At 39.1% G+C, this 19598-nt stretch overlaps 1 protein-coding gene across 3 annotated transcripts in view; it reads left to right on the top strand.

The window, feature by feature from the left end:
- Cul3 (cullin 3) overlaps positions 1 to 3348 on the top strand; it is a 74337-nt gene extending 70989 nt beyond the window's left edge. For all 3 annotated transcript variants that reach the window (XM_032901449.1, XM_032901450.1, XM_032901451.1), the window contains one exon: positions 1684 to 3348. In XM_032901449.1, the coding sequence (XP_032757340.1) occupies positions 1684 to 1815 (132 nt within the window). In that variant the 3' untranslated portion in view covers positions 1816 to 3348. The remainder of the gene's footprint in view (positions 1 to 1683) is intronic.
- The last annotated feature ends 16250 nt before the right edge of the window (positions 3349 to 19598 follow it).

The following is a 19598-nucleotide window of genomic DNA, read 5'->3' as shown; positions in this document are numbered from 1 at the left end:
ACTTTAGCCTCCTGAGTTTCTCACTTGAGTAAGTAGACAGAAGTTGAGCCCCTTAACTACAGAGTGGTCCATATCTTAATTAATAATGGTTTGCATGGTTAATTATTATTGTGTGCTGGCATATGCCTGGGCAGGAGTCAATTGTGGCACTGAAAGTTGGTTAAAAAGTGAGAAGTCCAGATGTTGAATTGGGAGCTCACATTGTATGGAAATATAGTCAGAACTGAGTCCATGTTAAATTGTTCAGGAGTACCATGGGGAAAAAACAACAGAAAAAAAAATGCAAGAAAAAGCCCTACAGTTCTGTATTCTGGAGCAATGAGAGTGCTTAATGAATGACACTGAGAAGAACCCTTGAAAACTGGTTTTAAAGGGGTTCTTTTTAAGCCAGCTGTACTAATGTCATGAGTCTTAGAAATAGAGGTCATTGGTCCACCCAGACTTACTGAATCAGAAATTCCAGGGTCAGCACTCTGGCTCGAACAGGCTAATGGATGATTATGAAGTTTAAACTGAGAGTTGGAGGTACTTTTGAAGGTTGATTGCAATTTAGACTCTGTAAGGAAGAAGAATAAGTGTAAAGTCTGTCTATTCACAGTCTATAAGATAGAGTTAAGGATTGGCAATTTCAAGTGGGTGGTTGCAAGATTTTTTTTTGTTGTTATTTTTTTAATAAGTGGGTTGGGTAAATGCACTGTGAAAATGCAGAGAGGGTAAGGTTGGAAAAGAAACCTGCCAAGAACAAGGGTTTTGATACTAGAATGGAAATTGTGGAAGAATGATATATTGTAGTTGTACAGTTGGGTGCTAAAATTTCACGTGTCAAAGAATTTCCAATAATTGCATGTACGAGAGTAAAAGAAAATCTGGCTAATGAGTCAGGGTGGATTATTGAAATGAGTGTGAGCTTTGAGGACAAAGAGGTTTGGATTCTCTCTGGTTCTGTTACTGATTATCATTACCAACTTTTAATTTCCTTTATAAAACGAAACAGCCTACATTGCAGTTAAAATTGTGAAAGTGTGTGTGTGTGTAGATATATATTATGTTAACAGACTGGCTGCTACAGTTGAACATATTACTGGTAGCAACATACTTAAGATCTGACTGTAGCTGGAGCAAAGAATGCCAGAAGTTACTCTTAGTATTGGGTGCCATGCCATTGCTGTAAAGGATTGTTATCTGTCAACTCGTCTCTGAAACCCTAGAGCTGCTTGACTGAGATAATCAGGAATTTAAACCCAAGCAGTCTGGATCCAGAGCCTTTGCTTGTAAACACATTGTCCTACTAGGTTCTGTGAACTGGGAAGGTAACCCAGAAGTTAATAATATCATCAAAATGATTAAATTATATGCTGGTATGTATTCAGAATGCTGAACTCTAACTGATCCTCATTAGCATCCATATTTTGACACATGGAAGTGTGTTCTAAAACATCCAGTAAATTTTCAAGTAAAAGCTTTAATATTTGGTACTTTTTCCTGTCTAGTTCTTTTATCTGTTATGTTGAGGCCTCACATTCCCAAATGCTTAAGATTATAGGTATAAGGCACCATTTAGATGTACAGTCACTAAATTTTTTAGCTTTAAAGTGGCATGTCCGCTCTAGTAAAAGATGGGGATTTTTGTTTGTTTATGTGGAAGTGTTTTAGTTAAATTTAGACTTTACCTTTTCTTTTTAGGTAACTCAGCAACTGAAGGCTCGATTCTTACCAAGTCCAGTTGTTATTAAGAAACGTATTGAAGGACTTATTGAGAGAGAATATTTGGCACGAACACCTGAGGATCGCAAAGTATACACATACGTAGCATAAAATGCATTCAGAAATTTGATTTATTCTTGGACTGTACTCTTCGCATGGACTGGGAAGTTCTTTTAAATCATACTATTAAGACGACCATCTCTTCTGTTAAATTGCAGTACATGTTATAGACCACTCAGATCAAGCCTCTACTCCCTCTGAGAGTTTTCAACATCAGTTGATTGAGCTTCAGGCTTTCCAACGTTATCCCTGTAGAGATCATCTTTACAGTTCCTCGGGAAAATGTGAATGTGCCGCGTTTTGTTTTCAATATTGTATGAAAACAGGAAAAAAAATAAAACAAATTTAGAAAACACAGCTCATTAAAATAAAATTGTTGGATTTCATTTCCCCAGGTCTTCAGTGTTGATGTAAATGTGTTTCTGTAGTGTTGCTTACTAGCACTTTGCGCATTGTGTAAGTTGGGGAGCAAGAATGGCAAAAGAGATGCAAAATTCCCAGTTCTCTTGCTCTGCTTGTGACATTTCCTTAGCTGGTATTGTTTAAAGGTTTGATAAGTATACAAAGACCCAGACGTACAATTGGCGCATGCTTTACCCTACCACTTGCACTTACTATCTCAGCCTTATGACCAAGGACCTTTGTTTGGACATCAGTACATACCCTGAGTTGTTTTTCTCTATTGTAATCTGAGGTTTTCCAAATTAAGTTCTAAGATGATTAGGTTTTGCTCTGAGTTATTTCTAGAGAAAGAAAATATTTTAGTATGTATAAATTGTACAATAATTTTTTGCTGTTGTACTTACTGCTAATAGTGGATTGTATAGGGTGGTGTTTTTATTTCATTTATTGTAGACAAAATAAATGAATTTAGTATTCACATACACACTAACTGAAGTATGTCAGAGCACAAAGGTGGCAGCTGGTTATATTTAATTCAGTTCCTTTGAAAAGCACATCCATTCTACCATTTGTTTATAAATACATCCCCCACACCCCACACACAGTTTAAATATATATTTTGGTGAAGCTGTGGTACACCATTAATTGTTTCAAAATGCAATCTAAAGATGCAATAAATAGATTACCTTGATAGTTTGAAGGAATTCTTCAGTTCTTGCAGCTGTGTTTTGGAAAGTGTTAAGCAATATTTTTCAAACGTGGATATTTAGCTATCCATTGTCCTCTGAAGAGTCATGTTCGTGTTTTCAAAGATGTGCTTTGTGCTGGAGATTCGTGTCCGTTACTCTGTGCTTCCAACTATCACTGACGTTTTCTACCTGATTGATCTGCCAAGGATTATAGTTTGCTTTAACTTCAGAGTATTTTTATCTTCCATTTTATTTAATTTTGTTCCTTTTTTTTCTTAAAAGATAATGTTTTAGATATGTAATTGGGGAAAACCACTAGATTTCTGTCAGAAAAATGAAATGTTACTGAGTTCAAGTAACCAACTCTCCATTAAATATCAATACTGTTGATATACTTATTAGAATGTATGTCTCAGAAGATGGTTTGTGTTAAATTTATGAAGTTACAATAACTGAATTCTAATATGGATTAAAAGCTCCACATAAATATTTTCCCCACGCGTCTTGGATTATAATTTTCCTTTTAGACTTGGTTTTGTTGCATTTAAATTTGCTTTTATATGCACTGAATGGTTGAAGTCTTATGATCTTAATCTCTACATGTTCCCACCTTTACATGAGGCAGTGAAGGTGTGGCCAGTATACACCTTGCTGTATTTGCACAGGTACAGTGGAACACTGAAGAATTGCTTTCGGTATAATTGGAATTTTTACTGAGGAGGCTGCTTTTAACAGTTTGGAAGTAAGGGCAGCTCGACTGTACAGATCAGGTTTGGTGTATATGTAGGGACATAAAGGTTTGCTGCTTGTTCTGGTAGATGCTTGCTTCTGGGTTAAAGTAGATTTATTGGTTGGGCAATGCTGGCTCTGCTACCTTACAAAATTCCTGTGATGCATTTGGTATTTCTCAGCAGTCGGTCATGGACATTTTTATCCTCTAAATGTTGTAAAAGAATGATGTGATGAGATGTTTTTGTGACTTGAATTTTAGGAAAGATGGATAACTTCCCAGCTATAAAAAATGATGTCATTAATTCAGTTATTCTTTGCTGTCATTCTTTGTGGGACAGCATTTTTAATTGTCGTTTAAATATTGAAAGTTTACTACAATTAGGAAACAGCCTCACAAAATAAAAAAAAAATGACTGTAATTGCAAGGCTTTTATGTCAGTTAACTACAAATGGAATTGAAGGATGCATGTACGGGGGCCGTTGTGAGTACAGGACAGGAAGGCACCGGTTTAATATGCCTTTGCAGCGAGACTCTTGAGAACAGTGAAGTATGGCTGACTTGTTTCCTCAGTATGCAAGACAGACGGATAGGCTTAGGTAAGAGAGAACCAATTCTCTACAGATAGTATGTAAACTTCCAGAAACTAGCGTCCTCACTGACACCTTATAGGTTTTGAATAGTTAGTTTCTCTATTTGGGTTTAGATTTTAGTATATTCAGTCTACACAATGGCCCTTTGGGTTTAATTTTGAATATCTACTTTGAACAAATAATACAGTATCGTGCCCTTGTCTGCCTTGTCCTTTGAGAGCAGCCTACTTTTTCATGTTACATGTTTTACACAGCATAAGGCACTCTCAGTCTTAGAAGGAGAGCCTCTTTGCTAGCATTTGTGTCATAAGCTTTGCATTATATGGTACCTCTTTATGCAGTGAGTACTTTGTGTTCTATTGGTAAGGAAGAAAAGTCAAAGTGAAACTAAATTATTTCTAGTCCTGAGAGCAGAAGTACTCAAGTCATACAGGTGCTTACTGTGAGCAGTCACGTGTGAGTTCTTTCTGCTGTTTATTTAGTTGTGTCCTCTGTCTTAGCCATTATACCAAGTGTTGGTCAAGCCAAGATTTGAACCTTGGTTTGATTCTAGGCTAGTACTCTATATACAGTTTATGTCTGTCTTGTGTTGCAAATGGATATGGCTTTCCATTGAAATCTGTCACTGTGCTTAATTTGCATGAAGCAGTAGATGTAATGTGAAAAGTATCTTAGTATGGAATTCTGCATGTTTTTTGGCCCATATTTGCTGATATCAACACTAGGCAAGAAGCAAGGATGGTGGTGGCTACTATTTTGGAACATGTCCATTTAAAGGAGCATATACTCTAGAATTCTTAGTGTGAGGAACACAAGGTAAGTGGTTAAGATTGACACTTAATTTTTTTCCTTATTTTATGGTTTCCCATTCCAAGTCAGTTTTCCAGAAGGTATAAGGTTTATACCTACGCCTTTCTGAATAAAGTATAAGGACACTAAATGACAAAGTGAGCTTAATGGTCATAAAGCTAGCTCTTAGGAGAACTTGAACAAAACTTCTTTTAATGTTCTTAGAAATGGCACATTTGTAAACATGACAAGTAATTTCATCCTTATTATTTGGGTCTAACTTGATCCTGAGTGGGCCTCAGTATATGAGAAGCTCCCAAGTAGTTAGTGTGTGCTGTGTTTCTACTTGAAGTAAAGTTTAAGCATTCTAATAAAGTACAGCTCATGGAGCATAAAGTTTTAATGTGCACAGTTCTTGCAGTGTGAAAAAATTAAAATCCTGAGTCTCCAGATTATTTGTCTGTTGTGATTGCTGAATGACTGCCCTAGTAGGATCTGGTGTGTTGGATATGACACTCTCTGAATTCCAGTTGTGCTTTACTGTTAGTAGGTAGCTCCCAGTCTTAGAAGCATTCAGCTTCCTAAGTTAAAATCTACAGTAAAACTGAGACACCATGAACAAAAACATGTACAAGACCGTTCACTCTCAGAAACTAAAGATGATGACACTATAGTATTAATTCAGGAGCTTTATTTGGTGCACGTAAACAACTGATACAAAAGCCACTTTGCCTGTGTAAGTGAACAACACAGACACCTTATTGGCTCTCTGAGCGTCTTTATTCTATCTGGACCATAGGAAGGCAAAACATACTACCTTTTAGAAACTGCAAAAATTTATATAGCAAGTGGCACTAAGTTGATGGGCAAATGGTATTATAATTTCTTATCATTTATAATCTCACAATCTACTTAATTAGATTTCAGTAAAAATTGTCTTCTAAAGTAGTCCCTCCTTCCAGGATAGGGGCGTATATAATTATACTACAATTAATATGCATGGTGTAGAGTTTCATGCAAATGAGGTGTAGCAGCATTATTTAAGCATTAAAGCAAAAGATAAATGCAAAAGCTTGCTGTTGACTTAGATCGTTGGAGCTTCTAGGAACTCTTCTTTTACTGCTTTAAAAATGAAAAATGGGAAGACCCTGAAGAGAAAGATGTGCAGAATCTCACTGATGGGACAGTGCTGAAATTTGGACACAGGTCTCAATTCTAAAGCCTGTGTTTTTCATGACTATTCATGTACTGTCTCCAGCAACCAGTGGTTTGTAAAGGGTAGGCAGTGCAAATTAAATTTGGGTCTTAAAAGATTTTTCTTGGCATATAGTTTGGTGGTAGTTTATATTGGCTTACTGGTGTTTCTGAAACAGCGTGGACAAAAAATTGTAACATGCATATTGGTATATATGATTTGTGCTGTTTGCGAAGAGAATACTGCCTGATATCAATACCTGTGGAGTTAATATGTTCTGTGTGTTAGTCTAGACCTACTAACTTGGTGTTTTAAAGGTAGAATTATAGATCAAACAAGGCTGAGAAATGTAACTAAAGATAAGATGTAGAGTGATACAAAACCATTCACTGTTCCAGTGCAACTCTTGCAAGAGGCACAAGATATGTGCACCAACGAAACAGGAAGACATCGTGACTGTGATGACTAAATGGAGGGGTACAGGAGAGGCTGGGGGAGTTCTTGATCGAGTTTTAGAAAGTCCCCTCAAGATGTTGGCCCATAAACGGTTTTTGCAACATTCCTAAGAAAAGCATCTCTTAGGCAAAAACATATTCTTTCTTATTGGAAGGCATCTATATTCATCTGACTTGAGCCATTAAAGGAGCAGACTCCATTTTCAAGGCAGTAAAGGTTCTCACCTGGCTTATAGAAGAGTGCTCAAGAATAAAAGGCAGTTCAAGAAGAGAATGAGCCAAGCTTTTGTTGGTGGTTATCCTACGTGCACACCAGAGCCTAGGGAAATTTGGTTTGGTGTTTTTTTTTTGGGGGGGGGGGAGTCCAAAAAGATTGTGCCTTTATTAGGTGCAATTGAGGGACAACTATTGGAGCCATTGTTTAACGGTTGTGTTAGACACTAACTCCTAGTTTCATTAGTTGCTATAAGATGCTTTACTATCTTGTATTTACTAGACTTCAGCTGGTTAAAACTTTCTCCAGGCAAAGTGTGTCTAAGAAAATGGGCTCATGATCACAGGTCCCATTCATCACAGCCAAGCTATTAGTCCTCATTGGGAGGGTAGCATCAGTCATTGCCTCCACAGAAAAAATAGCAACCTGTGGCCCCTGCTGGCCTTGTCACTAAGAGAAAATGAACTTAGATTAAAAACCTAGTATTCAAAGTTCAGTGACTTTTAGATGAGTAAAAAGCCAAGCACCTATTGACTGAGTTTAGAATTATCTCACTAGAGCCATGGGTTATGACGTGACTTAGTTTGGGTGGCAAAAATTAGGATTTGTAATAGCCAACCTCACAAATTATGTCTGTAAATATAATCAGTTTTCCTGGCAATTTTCAATCCAGATGGCTTGAAGAGATTCTATTTTTAGCTTTTGGTTTGATTATATCTAACATTAAGATAACTTCCTGAAGAATTCCAGATTCTCGATTACCTAATTCCTCAGTGTGAAATTTGGGTTATTTTTCAGTAATTGACTCATAGAATTATCTAGTAAAAGTTAAAATGTTTGCTCCCTCATCAGATTGGGACAAACATTGCATGACCTAAGTATCCCAATTCCAGTTTTCAAGGTTAATGAGTCAGACTTGCCCCTAGCTCTAATACAATCTTCTAGTCTCAACTGTTGCCCTCTCAAGATACACCTGCCCTTCATAGACTTCTCAATAGTAAGTCCTGTTCTCAGCCTACATGAAAGCACAGCCTGTTGTTTACTTCTCATGTCTCCATTCTTCAAGTCTCTGGATCCAGTGGCAGTCTGGGAGCAGGTGGCATTGTAACTCTCATGGGAGGTTATTTTCCATCTAGAAGATTGAAGCTTACTAAGGAGTGGCTGACAGCATGCTCTCACTGAAATATATCTCAATATGGTAACTGCTAGTCAATTTCCAATAACTGACTTCTTACCCATTAAGGATAGAGCCATTATTTATGAAACACTAAATGGGTTTGGTGCCCTCGTTTGCATAAAGTTCATCTGACCATAAGCTTCCCATTAGCCTTGCCAACTCATTCTCTGATCAACTGACCTCATCACCTAGAGATTATAAAAACAGATTAAGGAATCCATGCATTTTTAAGCTAGTATGGCTGATCTAAAATACACCTTAAGTCCCATTTTTCCTGCTCTTTATAGTCATTATGACCAAAATATGAGGAGTTAAAATGGTTAAACAACAATTATACTGAGTCCAGTTTTATGTCAGTGCTTTTACGCATGTGTGTCTGCAATTGGGCACATTTGGTCTGGGTGTGCCTGTTTGTATATGCATGATTAGAGACTAGATTATAAAGGTTATCATATAACCAATCATTGGGAGAGGAATTTTTGCTATGCTTTGTTACATATACAGTTCATTATCAGACAATGATAAAATGACTTTAAGCTCTAGTTTTCTTTAAAAGGTAGTTAGGAAATAATTATGAAATACCGACAAATCCTAAGGCAAAAAAAAAAAAAAATAGGTGCACAAACCTATAAACCCACATACCTAGAACATCACAGTAAACTTATTTAATATGAAAAATACATATGCTAACCACTGTTAATTGTGTCATCAAAATTTATTATGTGGATACCTCTTTGTGCTTAAGAAATGTACTACAAATGCCTGAATATAACCGTCTACATCTGTACAAAAAATGTTCTATCTATTGTAACCAAAGATTGATATGATTTTTAATCCTGTCATTTCTGATACCAGTTTCAGATAACTATTTAACTAATGTATATTGTCACTAATTTATGTAGTATCTCTAGATTGGATTCTAGTACTTTGAAATAAAGTTCAACCCACATTTATAAGGGACTCGAGGGAAGTCAAAAAGACCATAGAATGCAGGTGATTCTTAGCAAATTCTAGTTCATCCTTTATATCTCCAAACACAGCATACAAACAGCTATATTTTTGGAAGTTACCTCTGCTGGTGGTGTGTGGACTTCCAGACATAACTACTGAGCTGTTGTAAAACAAACATCCCCAATCTGTTGTTTGGTTTATGTGTTTATATAGCCTAATTTTAAAGGATATGGATGTAATGAAGTATATTTAAGTTTCACTAACATTCAGGTTTTCCATAAAATTTATTTTACCCTATTTATCAAACACTTTCTTTGTTAGATAGAATATTAGGTACTGGAGATTCAACAGAAACAGACAAAGGTCTTGAACAAGAAGAGCATGCTTTGAATGACAGAATTTTGTGGACATACTGTGATGGCAAACAAAGCTCAGGAGGATGAGGACTAGCACAGTGGAAGCGGTAAGTTGTCACTTTAGATAAGATGACAGGAGTGGTTTTTTAAGGAAAAGGTGGTGCTTTGAGATAGGCCTTTTAGTAACCCATGTTAGTGTGAGAAAAGTAAGTTCTAGCTAGAGAAAGAAGACAGGCCAACACTGTAGAGAGGACTGTGAGAGGGCATCCCAAGTGCAAAGTACAAGACTTGGCGGGATAGGATAGACAAGATGGAAGCAGGACTCCAAGTACACGGCTATGAAGTCCACAGCAAGGGCCACAGCCTTCACTGCACTGCAAGGGTTATGAGTGGAGTGCTATGAACCATTGTGCTTGCCAGGGCGTGCCATCTCCTCAGTCTCCAGCTGAAGGCTGTGAACTCAAACCGGGTTAAGAAGTGGCCATGGTGAGAATGTGGACTCAACAACAGTATCTGCAATGTGAGAGAAGGGATGCCACTTAAGGCTTTTGTTGTGAAAGGTGGTAAAAAAAAGTTTGCCATTTTGGGAGGAGGTGTTAAGTAGTTTTTTTCTTTGTTTTGTTGGATTTTTGTTTTGTTTTGTTTTTTGTTTTTAAGTAGATGTTCTCTTCGGAGTAGTTTAAAATGCACAGGGAAGTTGATCAATTTGAGAGAGGGTAATCAAGTGGTCAATGTGGAGCCTTGCCATTTCTGTAGCCAGACACCACTGAGCACTGCTATGCACCTGGCTCCTAGGGAAAGGGAATGGGCTACACATGCAGCTATAAGAACCCTCACTCTATGTGGGTGTCATTTAAAGACCAAGTGCTGGAAGAACCTTTGAAGGCCTTGCATACCCATGATGTATTGCCTTTCTCCAAATGAACTGACCATTTGGGCTTTTGAAGATGGTCACCTGTCTAACCTGACATTGAGCTTTGCCAGTGGAAGGCACTGATGAGCCACCACAGAGAAGCAAGGAGCATTTCTGGTCAGGTTCCAGCTCTGCTGGCTCACAAACTGGCTTTCAGTCAGGCAGCTCTTCCAGCACTAGGTGCCAGCCAAGTATAGGCTTCTCTGGCTGTGGGGTTTCTGTTGTGTTGTTGTTGTTGTTGTTGTTGTTGTTGTTGTTGTTTTGTTGTTTTTGGCTTACTGATTTTTATTTCTGTGTCTCTGCACCATGTGTGTGCAATGCCACCAGAGGCCAGAAGGAATCAGATCCCATGGAACTAGAGTTACAAGTAGTGGTTAGTCACCAAATAGTTGTTGGAAACTGAACCCAGGCAGGTCCTTTGACATGCCATCTCTTCAGCCCTAGCTATGGACTTTTTTAAGCCCTTAATGTAGGTTCAGCAGCTTATCTGATATTGCCAGCCAAATCGCTACGGCCGCATTCCCTTTTAGACACGACACAACACACCCATGCATGCACACACACATGCAGACATGCAGACATGTCAAGCAGCTCTAGTAAAATGGCTGTTTGACCTTTGCTCCTTGCAGCTTTTGGAGCGTGTTAGGCCATTGATGGAAGCCCACTAAATTAGCAGAAAGAATGTGGTGTCTCTAGCACCTGATTCCAGCAATGTTTGCAGAGATCCCTTACCCCTTCTGCAGGCCCAATCCCTTCTGTCAACTCATGGCTGCCTCCACTCACCCAAAACCTTGGACTTTGTTTGCCAACCTCTTCCCAGCATAGACAATGTGGTGGTATGAGTAGGTTTGACCACTGTAAACCCATGTATTTGAATGCTTAGCCATAGGGAGTAACACTATTAATACCTGTGGCCTTGTTGGAAGAAATGTCACTGTGGGGATGGTCTTTGAGGTCTCCTATGCTAAAGCTAAAGTGTGTCTCCTGCTGGTATCTTTTCACAGCAGTTGAGACCTGAGACAGCATCTGTTGAAACCTTCATCCCATTGTGGTACCTATCTCTTTCTCCACAGAAGATTGTTCTGTGATCAGGAATGGACAGGTCCTCCTTCTATATCCTCTTCACACAGGTCTAAACCCCAACATATTTGCGAATTTGTCCTTAAGAACTCTGCTTAAGTTGTATAGTACCCAGCAGAATTATTTTGTTTCATGGTTATTCTCCCATAGAAGCTTAAATACTCAAGTTAAGTCATCTAAATAGTAATCCTCCATGTTAAACTTGCTGTGGTTAATTTACTGTTGGAATCGGTCTCTTATTATACTCAGACTGACAGGGTGTTGAGAACAGAGAGAAAAGGGTTAGGGGAAAGCCTCTGATACACTTAATTAGTAGAAAATTAGGAAGCGCAATCAACTTGCAGCCCAAAGCAATACTGCTTTCAAGGTCTCCAGGTGCAAACCTCTCCCATGTGTAGGGATAGACAAGTTTGTTTGGAATATCACTAGCTATGTGTAAACTTTAGGGTTTTGTGTGGTTCTAAAATCACACATCAGTTATTATAGAGAAAAATAAGATGTTGGGATATCTTCTGGGGTTTCTTTGTATGACTTTAGTGTGTTAGTGTTGTTCTAAGACCTGGAACGCATAGTGAGTAAAATCGGAAAGCTTGTCATCACAAAGCCCCCATCATGGATGGAGAAATGAGCAGTAGCATGGAAAGATATACATGAAAGTGTTTTCTGAAGGACTTGTGCAGAGGACATGAAAAGTGACAGTAGGTCCAAATGGCATCCATGGTTAGGAAATGCTTTTGGAAGAGGTAGTATATAGGCTGAGACCTAAATATAGACAAAGGTATAAAATAAAAATAGCCTCTGGGCAAAGATCATCTCTGCTAGACTGTATGATGATAAAAGGAGAAGCCTTGCCAAATCAGTTGAAAAAGGAGACAACTGGAGCACTGAGTGGTGGCTGGTAAGCAAATGTAAACCAGAAGAAGGTGGGGTGATGGAGATGTACAGGGTGAACTCTACAGCCCTAGACAGTTAGAATGCTGGACCTTTATGTGCTTCATGTTTCATGGCCTTCATAACCTCCCATTCCCAACGCTGTCGGCTCTAACTCTCCCATGAGAATTTCCTTTCCTACTTAAATATTACCTCACTGCCATTACCCCTTACTTCTGGTCATATGCATTCCTTGTTTCCAGCTGAGTGCATCTTAAGGGAGGTGGCTTCTTTACAGAACACATGAGCCACAGGATATATCCACTCTACCACATTTGTCTTCTCTAGAAACTGCTATATTAAAGCCTGATCTTCAAGGCATTTGTGTTTCTAGGGTCTTTGAAAAGGGATTATGAGGACAGAGCCTGTAAGGACACTGCAAGAAGATGTCCCATATGAAGCATCCCATGAGTTCTCTCCAGGTACTACCCCTGCCTGTACCTTAACATTGTTCCACCTTCTAGAATCTCAACAACTTTCTGTTGAAGATTTGTGTGTTTGGGTATCTTGTCATAGTAACTGGAACAAACTAAAATGTATTCTCATCATAGAGAAAAGAATTTGGAAGTCTAACGGGTACCATTTCCAAATACAGCCTGCTGGCTCCTGTGAGGAATCTAATTCCTTAGTCACTTTAGTTCATCTACTAATTAGTGTTTCCTGCTGAAAACTCTGACGTGTAAGTATTCACAAATATTTGCATTTCTTGACTTTAGCAGAAGTCAGTTTTCAGGACATACAAGTTATAAAAAATATGTGTATATATGATTTTATAAGTTACTTATTTAGTTGATTTATTTATCCTATAGTATGAGTTGTGTCCTATGTAGACCACAGGTCTCCTAGGTAGTCTCCTGAGTTGCTGGGCGAACTAGCCCCTCATGAACACTTTCGTTACTGTTTTTCCTAATTTTAGAATGTCACATGGTGAAAATTACTACCTCATGGGTTGTGTTTGCCTTGTACATGTGGAGGCATGAGGGGAGGAGTCATGCTTTTTCCTTCACTGGCTTTCTACAGTCTCCAACCTCCGTTGCCTCAGACTCTTCCTGCAGCCATGTACCATCTTCACCTCTGTCTTCTCCCCTCCTACCCCACCTTTCTGTCTGACCCTTACCCTTCCTGTGTCCTCTTTGGAAAGCCCTGAGATATTATGTCACCCCAACTAGGTAAGTCAAGATATTCTCCCGACTCAAGATTGTTTAAATCACACCGGCTACTCTAGAGATTAGCCTGTAAGCATCATGAGGAAGCCATTATGTAGTGTATCACACCAAGTAAACTAATTATTTTTACTTTTTGTGAAAAATAAACATTAAAATAAGGTAAAGCTTTTATATTTTTTTTTCAAATGGGAACCTGAGGGATTTAGCACCTTCTGCTTTTAATAATGTGATATGTGTTGATTAGCATAACATCAAGAGAGATGTAGATTTCCCTCACATTGATTAGTTCCTTTGTTCCAATTGCTTTATAACATAGAGCATTACTTATGACTTTATTAAAAGACAGGTCTTGGCTCAGTGGCAATGATGCTTGCCACCATGTCTGATGATCTGAGTTCAGGCATCAGAACCTACACAGTCGAAAGAGAGAACCAGCTCCCACCAATCTTCTGACTTTTGCATATGCACCGTGGCACACATAAATACACATAAATACAAATATATACAGACATAAAATATAATATAAAAAATTAAGGCTACCCTTTACTGTAGTTGTACAAGTCATTTAAAAAGTACCACCTAAAAAATATTTGACCACTAGAAAACGAATGTCAAGTTAATGTCTAGAGAAGTAATCTGAGGATCAAATGACACCTTCACAAGGGTCACATGGATATCCTGCATATCAGATATTTACATTATGATTCATAACAGTAAAATTAGTTATGAAGTAAGAATAAAAATAATTTTAAGATTTATTTATTTTATGTATGTGAGTACACTGTAGCTGCCTTCAGACACACCAGAAGAGGGCATCGGATCCCATTACAGATGGTTGTGAGCTGCCATGTGTCTGCTGGGAATTGAACTCAGGACCTCTGGAAGAGTAGTAGTCTGTGTTTCTAACCTCTGAGCCATCCCTCCAGCCTGAGGAACTTTACTAAAGGGTTGCAGTATTAGGAAGGTTGAAAGCCACTTGTCTAGAGTATAATTTTTGTAGCTTAATTATTTTCATGCTAACGAAATGTATATGATAATTTACCAACCTTACATTTGAGAGCCCAAAGCAACGAAAAGAACTGAAGTCAATGTAGATTGGTTTAGCAGCAGATGTCAAGAATCCCTTACATACATGAAGATTGTTACACAACCATCTTAAGGATTATATCAACGCCGACCCAAAACCACAAATGAGGTTACAGTAGAAGCCAAGGAAAAACTTTTAATTAAACAAAGGGGGCTAGACATGGTGGTGCGCACCTTTAAATCCCAACACTTGGGACATGGGAGTAGGTGGAGCTCTGAGTACAAAGCCAGGCATAGACCCTATCTAAACCTAAACCTTCATCCTCTAGAAAGGCCAGTGAAATGACTCTGTAGATGATGATGTCTGTAGCCAAGCCTGATGCCCTAAGTCCGATCCCCAGGACCCGCATGGTAGAAAGAGCACAGATTCCTGTAAGTTATCCTTCAGCCTACACACACACACACACACACCCACACAAACTCACACACACACACACACACAAATAAAGCAAAGAAATTTTTTTTTGTATACAGAATAGATTTGCAAACTAAGAAATACAGTTGTTGTCCCTAAGGTGAGGAGTTAGTTGTTTTTAGCAAGAAAAGGGGAGCATAATATATTCAGCTCAGCTGATTCATAGGAAAACTGGGGAAGCCCAGCTATTTGGAAAGCTGACACTAGGCAGCATAGTGATGAAATTTGAAAATGCACTTCCATGTCCAGAGAATGACCATAATTGAACAGACAGTTGCCTGGGCAAATGTCTACAGAAAACATTCATGTGAGATAGCAGTTTTCCTGTTTTTGATTGCAGGTTTTCATGACAGTTATTCATACTAGTTTTCCATCACTGTGACAAAATACCCTAGAAAAACAACTTAAAAGAAAAAGTGTAGAAATAAATATTAATCCCATCGGCAGGTTCGCTAGCTGCCCCAGTGGTTTAATGTTTCTGAATGGAAGACACACACAGCCTTTATATTTTAATATGCTTTAAACAGCACAATAACTGGGCCACCTCCATACGGTTAATCTCAAGTTATTACTACCTCTGTGCTCCATGTTGGCTGCTCCGGGCCCAGTTGAGCAGCCCTCTGGGCCATGTTCTCCCTGCTCCTTCACATGGCAGCTATGCTAGGTTGCTCTGTCCTGCACTCTCCTCAGGCATGCTGTCTCTCCTCCATCCTCCCCTGGCTTGGTGGATCTCTTGTTCTCTTTCTCCCTAATCCCATCCCCCCCCCTCATCAGTTATTGGCTTTATTTACCAATCAGAACCAACTGGGGATAGAGCCCCAGAAGCTAAATGCAAATGTTCTTTTGTAAGCAGATTTTGGGGAACATAATTAACATTTGTAATACAAACAGATACAAAAAAGGGGCCTATTTTGACTGTTTCAAATGTTTTAACCCATTTCTGCTTGGACAACTGGTAAAGCAGAGTACTCTGCTTTCCAGTGATATCCAGTCAGCAAAAGACAGTGGAATAACAGAATGCAGCCCTACTTTTTAAAAACTAGATCCTACTTCCCAATTATTATCTGTTCCCAAAAGCCCATCAAATTCTGAACCTGTGAATGGATTAGTTCATTACTTAGTTCAGAACCGCTGTAATTCCATCACTTCCCCAAGTCCCTCCTCGTTGCTCCTATGGGTTTGACAAGTACATCCTGCCCTGTATCCATCATTGCAATGTACAGGACGCTTAACAACCCTGCTCCTCCTCTGTCCACCCAAAGAACTGTTTATACCTTTACTGCCACTATTGTCATACCAGGCAGCTGGTGGTTCCTCAGACTGGCTCCTTTCAATTAGGAAGATGCATTTTAAAAGTCTATGCATCTTCTAATTCATAATAGCTCACTCCTTTGTCACTGAGTGGTGCTCCATAGTAAGGAGCTGTCGATCTTTATTCATCAATTAAATGACACCTAAGTGTTCTCTGAGTTTGGCAGTTGTGGACAAAGCTGATATAATGTTAGTGTGCAGGATTTGTGTGGACACAGGTTCTCAGCTTGTTTGGTTAAATGCCCAGGGTTATATGGGCATTTATGTCTTCCATGGTGACTGAAAGCATTGGGTGAGAGGGTTCACTTTGCCTTTGTTACCATCAGTTCATGTTAGTTTGCTTGCTTGTTTTTTCCCTAAAACACATGAAGTTTCCTAGTGTCATATGATGTAGGGCAACTCTTCACATGCTCGTCACTTGTTTGTCTTTAGTAAGTCATCTGTTCAGATATTTTGTTCATTTTAATATTGGGATAGTGCCAGAGAAATGACACGACCAGTAAAAAGCATTTGCCACGATTGCCATAAAAACACAACTCTTACCTCAAAGGAGCTAGGAGATGGTTGAGTCTAGAGCTAAACATTAGTGATCGTGGCACACAAACAAATTTTGGTTCTGACATGGTAGCAGTTTTCTGAAGTTTTTATCATAACCAACAAAGCACTTTTCAGTGATCCTAGTGGAAATGTTAGATAACTTCTGGGAAGTCAGGGAAATTCCAGCTATAGATGCTATCAGAAAGCATTCTTTTTTTTTTTTTTCTCCATCTTTATTAAATTGGATATTTCTTATTTACATTTCAATTGTTATTCCCTTTCCCGGTTTCCAGTCCAACATCCCCCTAACCTCTCCCCCTCCCCTTCTATATAGGTGTTCCCCTCTCCATCCTCCCCCTATTACTGCCCTCCCCGCAACAATCCTGTTCACTGGGGGTCCAGCCTTGGCAGGACCAAGGGCTTCCCCTTCCCCTGGTGCTCTTACTAGGCTATTCAGTGCTACCTATGAGGTTGGAGCCCAGGGTCAGTCCATGTATAGTTTTTGGGTAGTGGCTTAGTCCCTGGAAGCTCTGGTTGGATGGCATTGTTGTTCCTATGGGGTCTCAAGCACATTCAGCTCTTTCAGTCCTTTCTCTGATTCCTTCAACGGGGGTCCCTTTCTCAGTTCAGTGGTTTGCTGCTGGCATTCGCCTATGTATTTGCTGTATTCTGGCTGTTTCTCTCAGGAGAGATCTACATCTGATTCCTGTCAGCCTGCACTTCTTTGCTTCATCCATCTTATCTAGTTTGGTGACTGTATATGTATGGGCCACATGTGGGGCAGGCTCTGAATGGGTGTTCCTTCAGCCTCTGTTTTAAACTTTGCCTCCCTAATCCCTCCAAGGGTATTCTGGTTCCCCTTTTAAAAAAGAAGTGAAACATTCACATTTTGGTCATCCATCTTGAGTTTCATTTGTTCTAGGCATCTAGGGTAATTCAAGCATTTGGGCTAATAGCCACTTATCAGTGAGTGCATACCATGTATGTCTTTCTGTGATTGGGTTAGCTCACTCAGGATGATATTTCCAGTTCAACCATTTGCCTCTAATTTCATAAAAGTCGTTGTTTTTGATAGCTGAGTAATATTCCATTGTGTAGATGTACCACATTTTCTGTATCCATTCCTCTGTTGAAGGGCATCTGGGTTCTTTCAGCTTCTGGCTATTTTAAATAAGGCCTCTATGAACATAGTGGAGCATGTGTCTTTGTTATATGTTGGGGCATCTTTTGGGTATATGCCCAAGAGAGGTATAGCTGGGTCCTCAGGTAGTTCAATGTCCAATTTTCTGAGGAACCTCCAGACTGATTTCCAGAGTGGTTGTACTAGTCTGCAATCCCACCAACAATGGAGGAGTGTTCCTCTTTCTCCGCATCCTCGCCAGCATCTGCTGTCACCTGAGTTTTTGATCTTAGACATTCTGACTGATGTGAGGTGGAATCTCAGGGTTGTTTTGATTTGCATTTCCCTTATGACTAAAGATGTTGAACTTTCTTTAGGTGCTTCTTAGCCATTTAGCATTCCTCAGCTGTGAATTCTTTGTTTAGCTATCAGAAAGCATTCTTAGCCTTTGCTGGTGGGAGCTAGCGAACTGTTGGTACATTTCAAAGGATTTACCTAATAGTCGCAAAGAGCAAAGACGTTAAGTCACATACAGAGAAGAGCAATAAATAGCTATTCAGAGCACAAGAAATTTACCCAAGATAATTTGGCTCTGGATTTGCAACATTCCAAAGTTCCCTTGGTTTTTGAAGTCTTAATCAGTTAATCAGGCTTGCAGAAGGCCCACTGTAATGTGGTGTTCTTTCTAGGAACCACCAGCCTGACAGCCTAAGTCCATTGCATGCTTGGGGCCCATTGCAAATGGAGAAAGCCAACTCCTGAAAGTTGTCCTCAGAAACATACACACACACACACACACACACACACACACACACACACACACACACACACACACAAATTTAAAAACAAGATGTTTTCTTTCTGTTGAGTTTTAAGATTTCTTCATGTACTTTAGATCATCCATTATTAGATGCACACGTGGCTTGTCTGTGAGTTTTCAGTGCTAACAAAGTCCATTTTCTTGGTGGGCTTGTTTTTTTATTCACCCCAAAAGCTCATCACCAAGTCCAAGGTCAGAGGGGTTTCATTCCAAGAAGTTTTTTTTTTTTTTTTCCCAAGAAGTTTTTTAAAGGCTTTGTAGGTTTGTGATTTAAATTCAGGCATATAAGCCATTCGAGCTCATTTCTGTGAAAGGTCAAGATTCTTTCTCTTCTTCTGCCTGCATGTCTGCTTGCTTTACATGTAGATATTTCTGCTGAAGCTCCAGTTGTTAGAAAGTCTCTCCTTTTCTGTCTCATTGCCTTCTTTTCTTCAGTCGAATAGATTTCACTGAGTATATTCCTTGGCTTTTGATTTCACTCCATTGAATTGTCTGTTCTTCACTGTTAGAAGTTTATAACAAGTTTTGAAGGTAGGGGCATAGGACTGTAATTTAAACAGGTTTTCAACAAGTGACTTACTTAGATGAAGTTCCCTCCTGAATTTTCTTTCCTACATAGTAAGTATTATATACTCCATTTCATGATAAAGTAGGGAGCCCAGAGGACCTCTTTCTCCCTAACCTGGACTTGTTTGAATGAATTAGTTTACTACGTCTAGTGCCTCAGACATAAGTCCATCCTGCTCCTGTTAATTATCAAGCAGCTGTGAGGTGGGGTGGGGAAGATCTGGGTGGAGTTCAAGGGGGTAAGCAGGGATCAGAATATATTATATGAAAATATTATCTTAGAAATATAAATATATATACTCATTTATCAAAATGCAGTGTAAGGAACTGCTCTGTGG

The sequence above is a fragment of the Rattus rattus genome, chromosome 4 (assembly GCF_011064425.1).
Source record: "Rattus rattus isolate New Zealand chromosome 4, Rrattus_CSIRO_v1, whole genome shotgun sequence".
NCBI classification, from domain to species: domain Eukaryota; kingdom Metazoa; phylum Chordata; class Mammalia; order Rodentia; family Muridae; genus Rattus; species Rattus rattus.
Note: the sequence above shows the minus strand (reverse complement) of the source record. Positions and strands in the feature narration are given on the sequence as shown.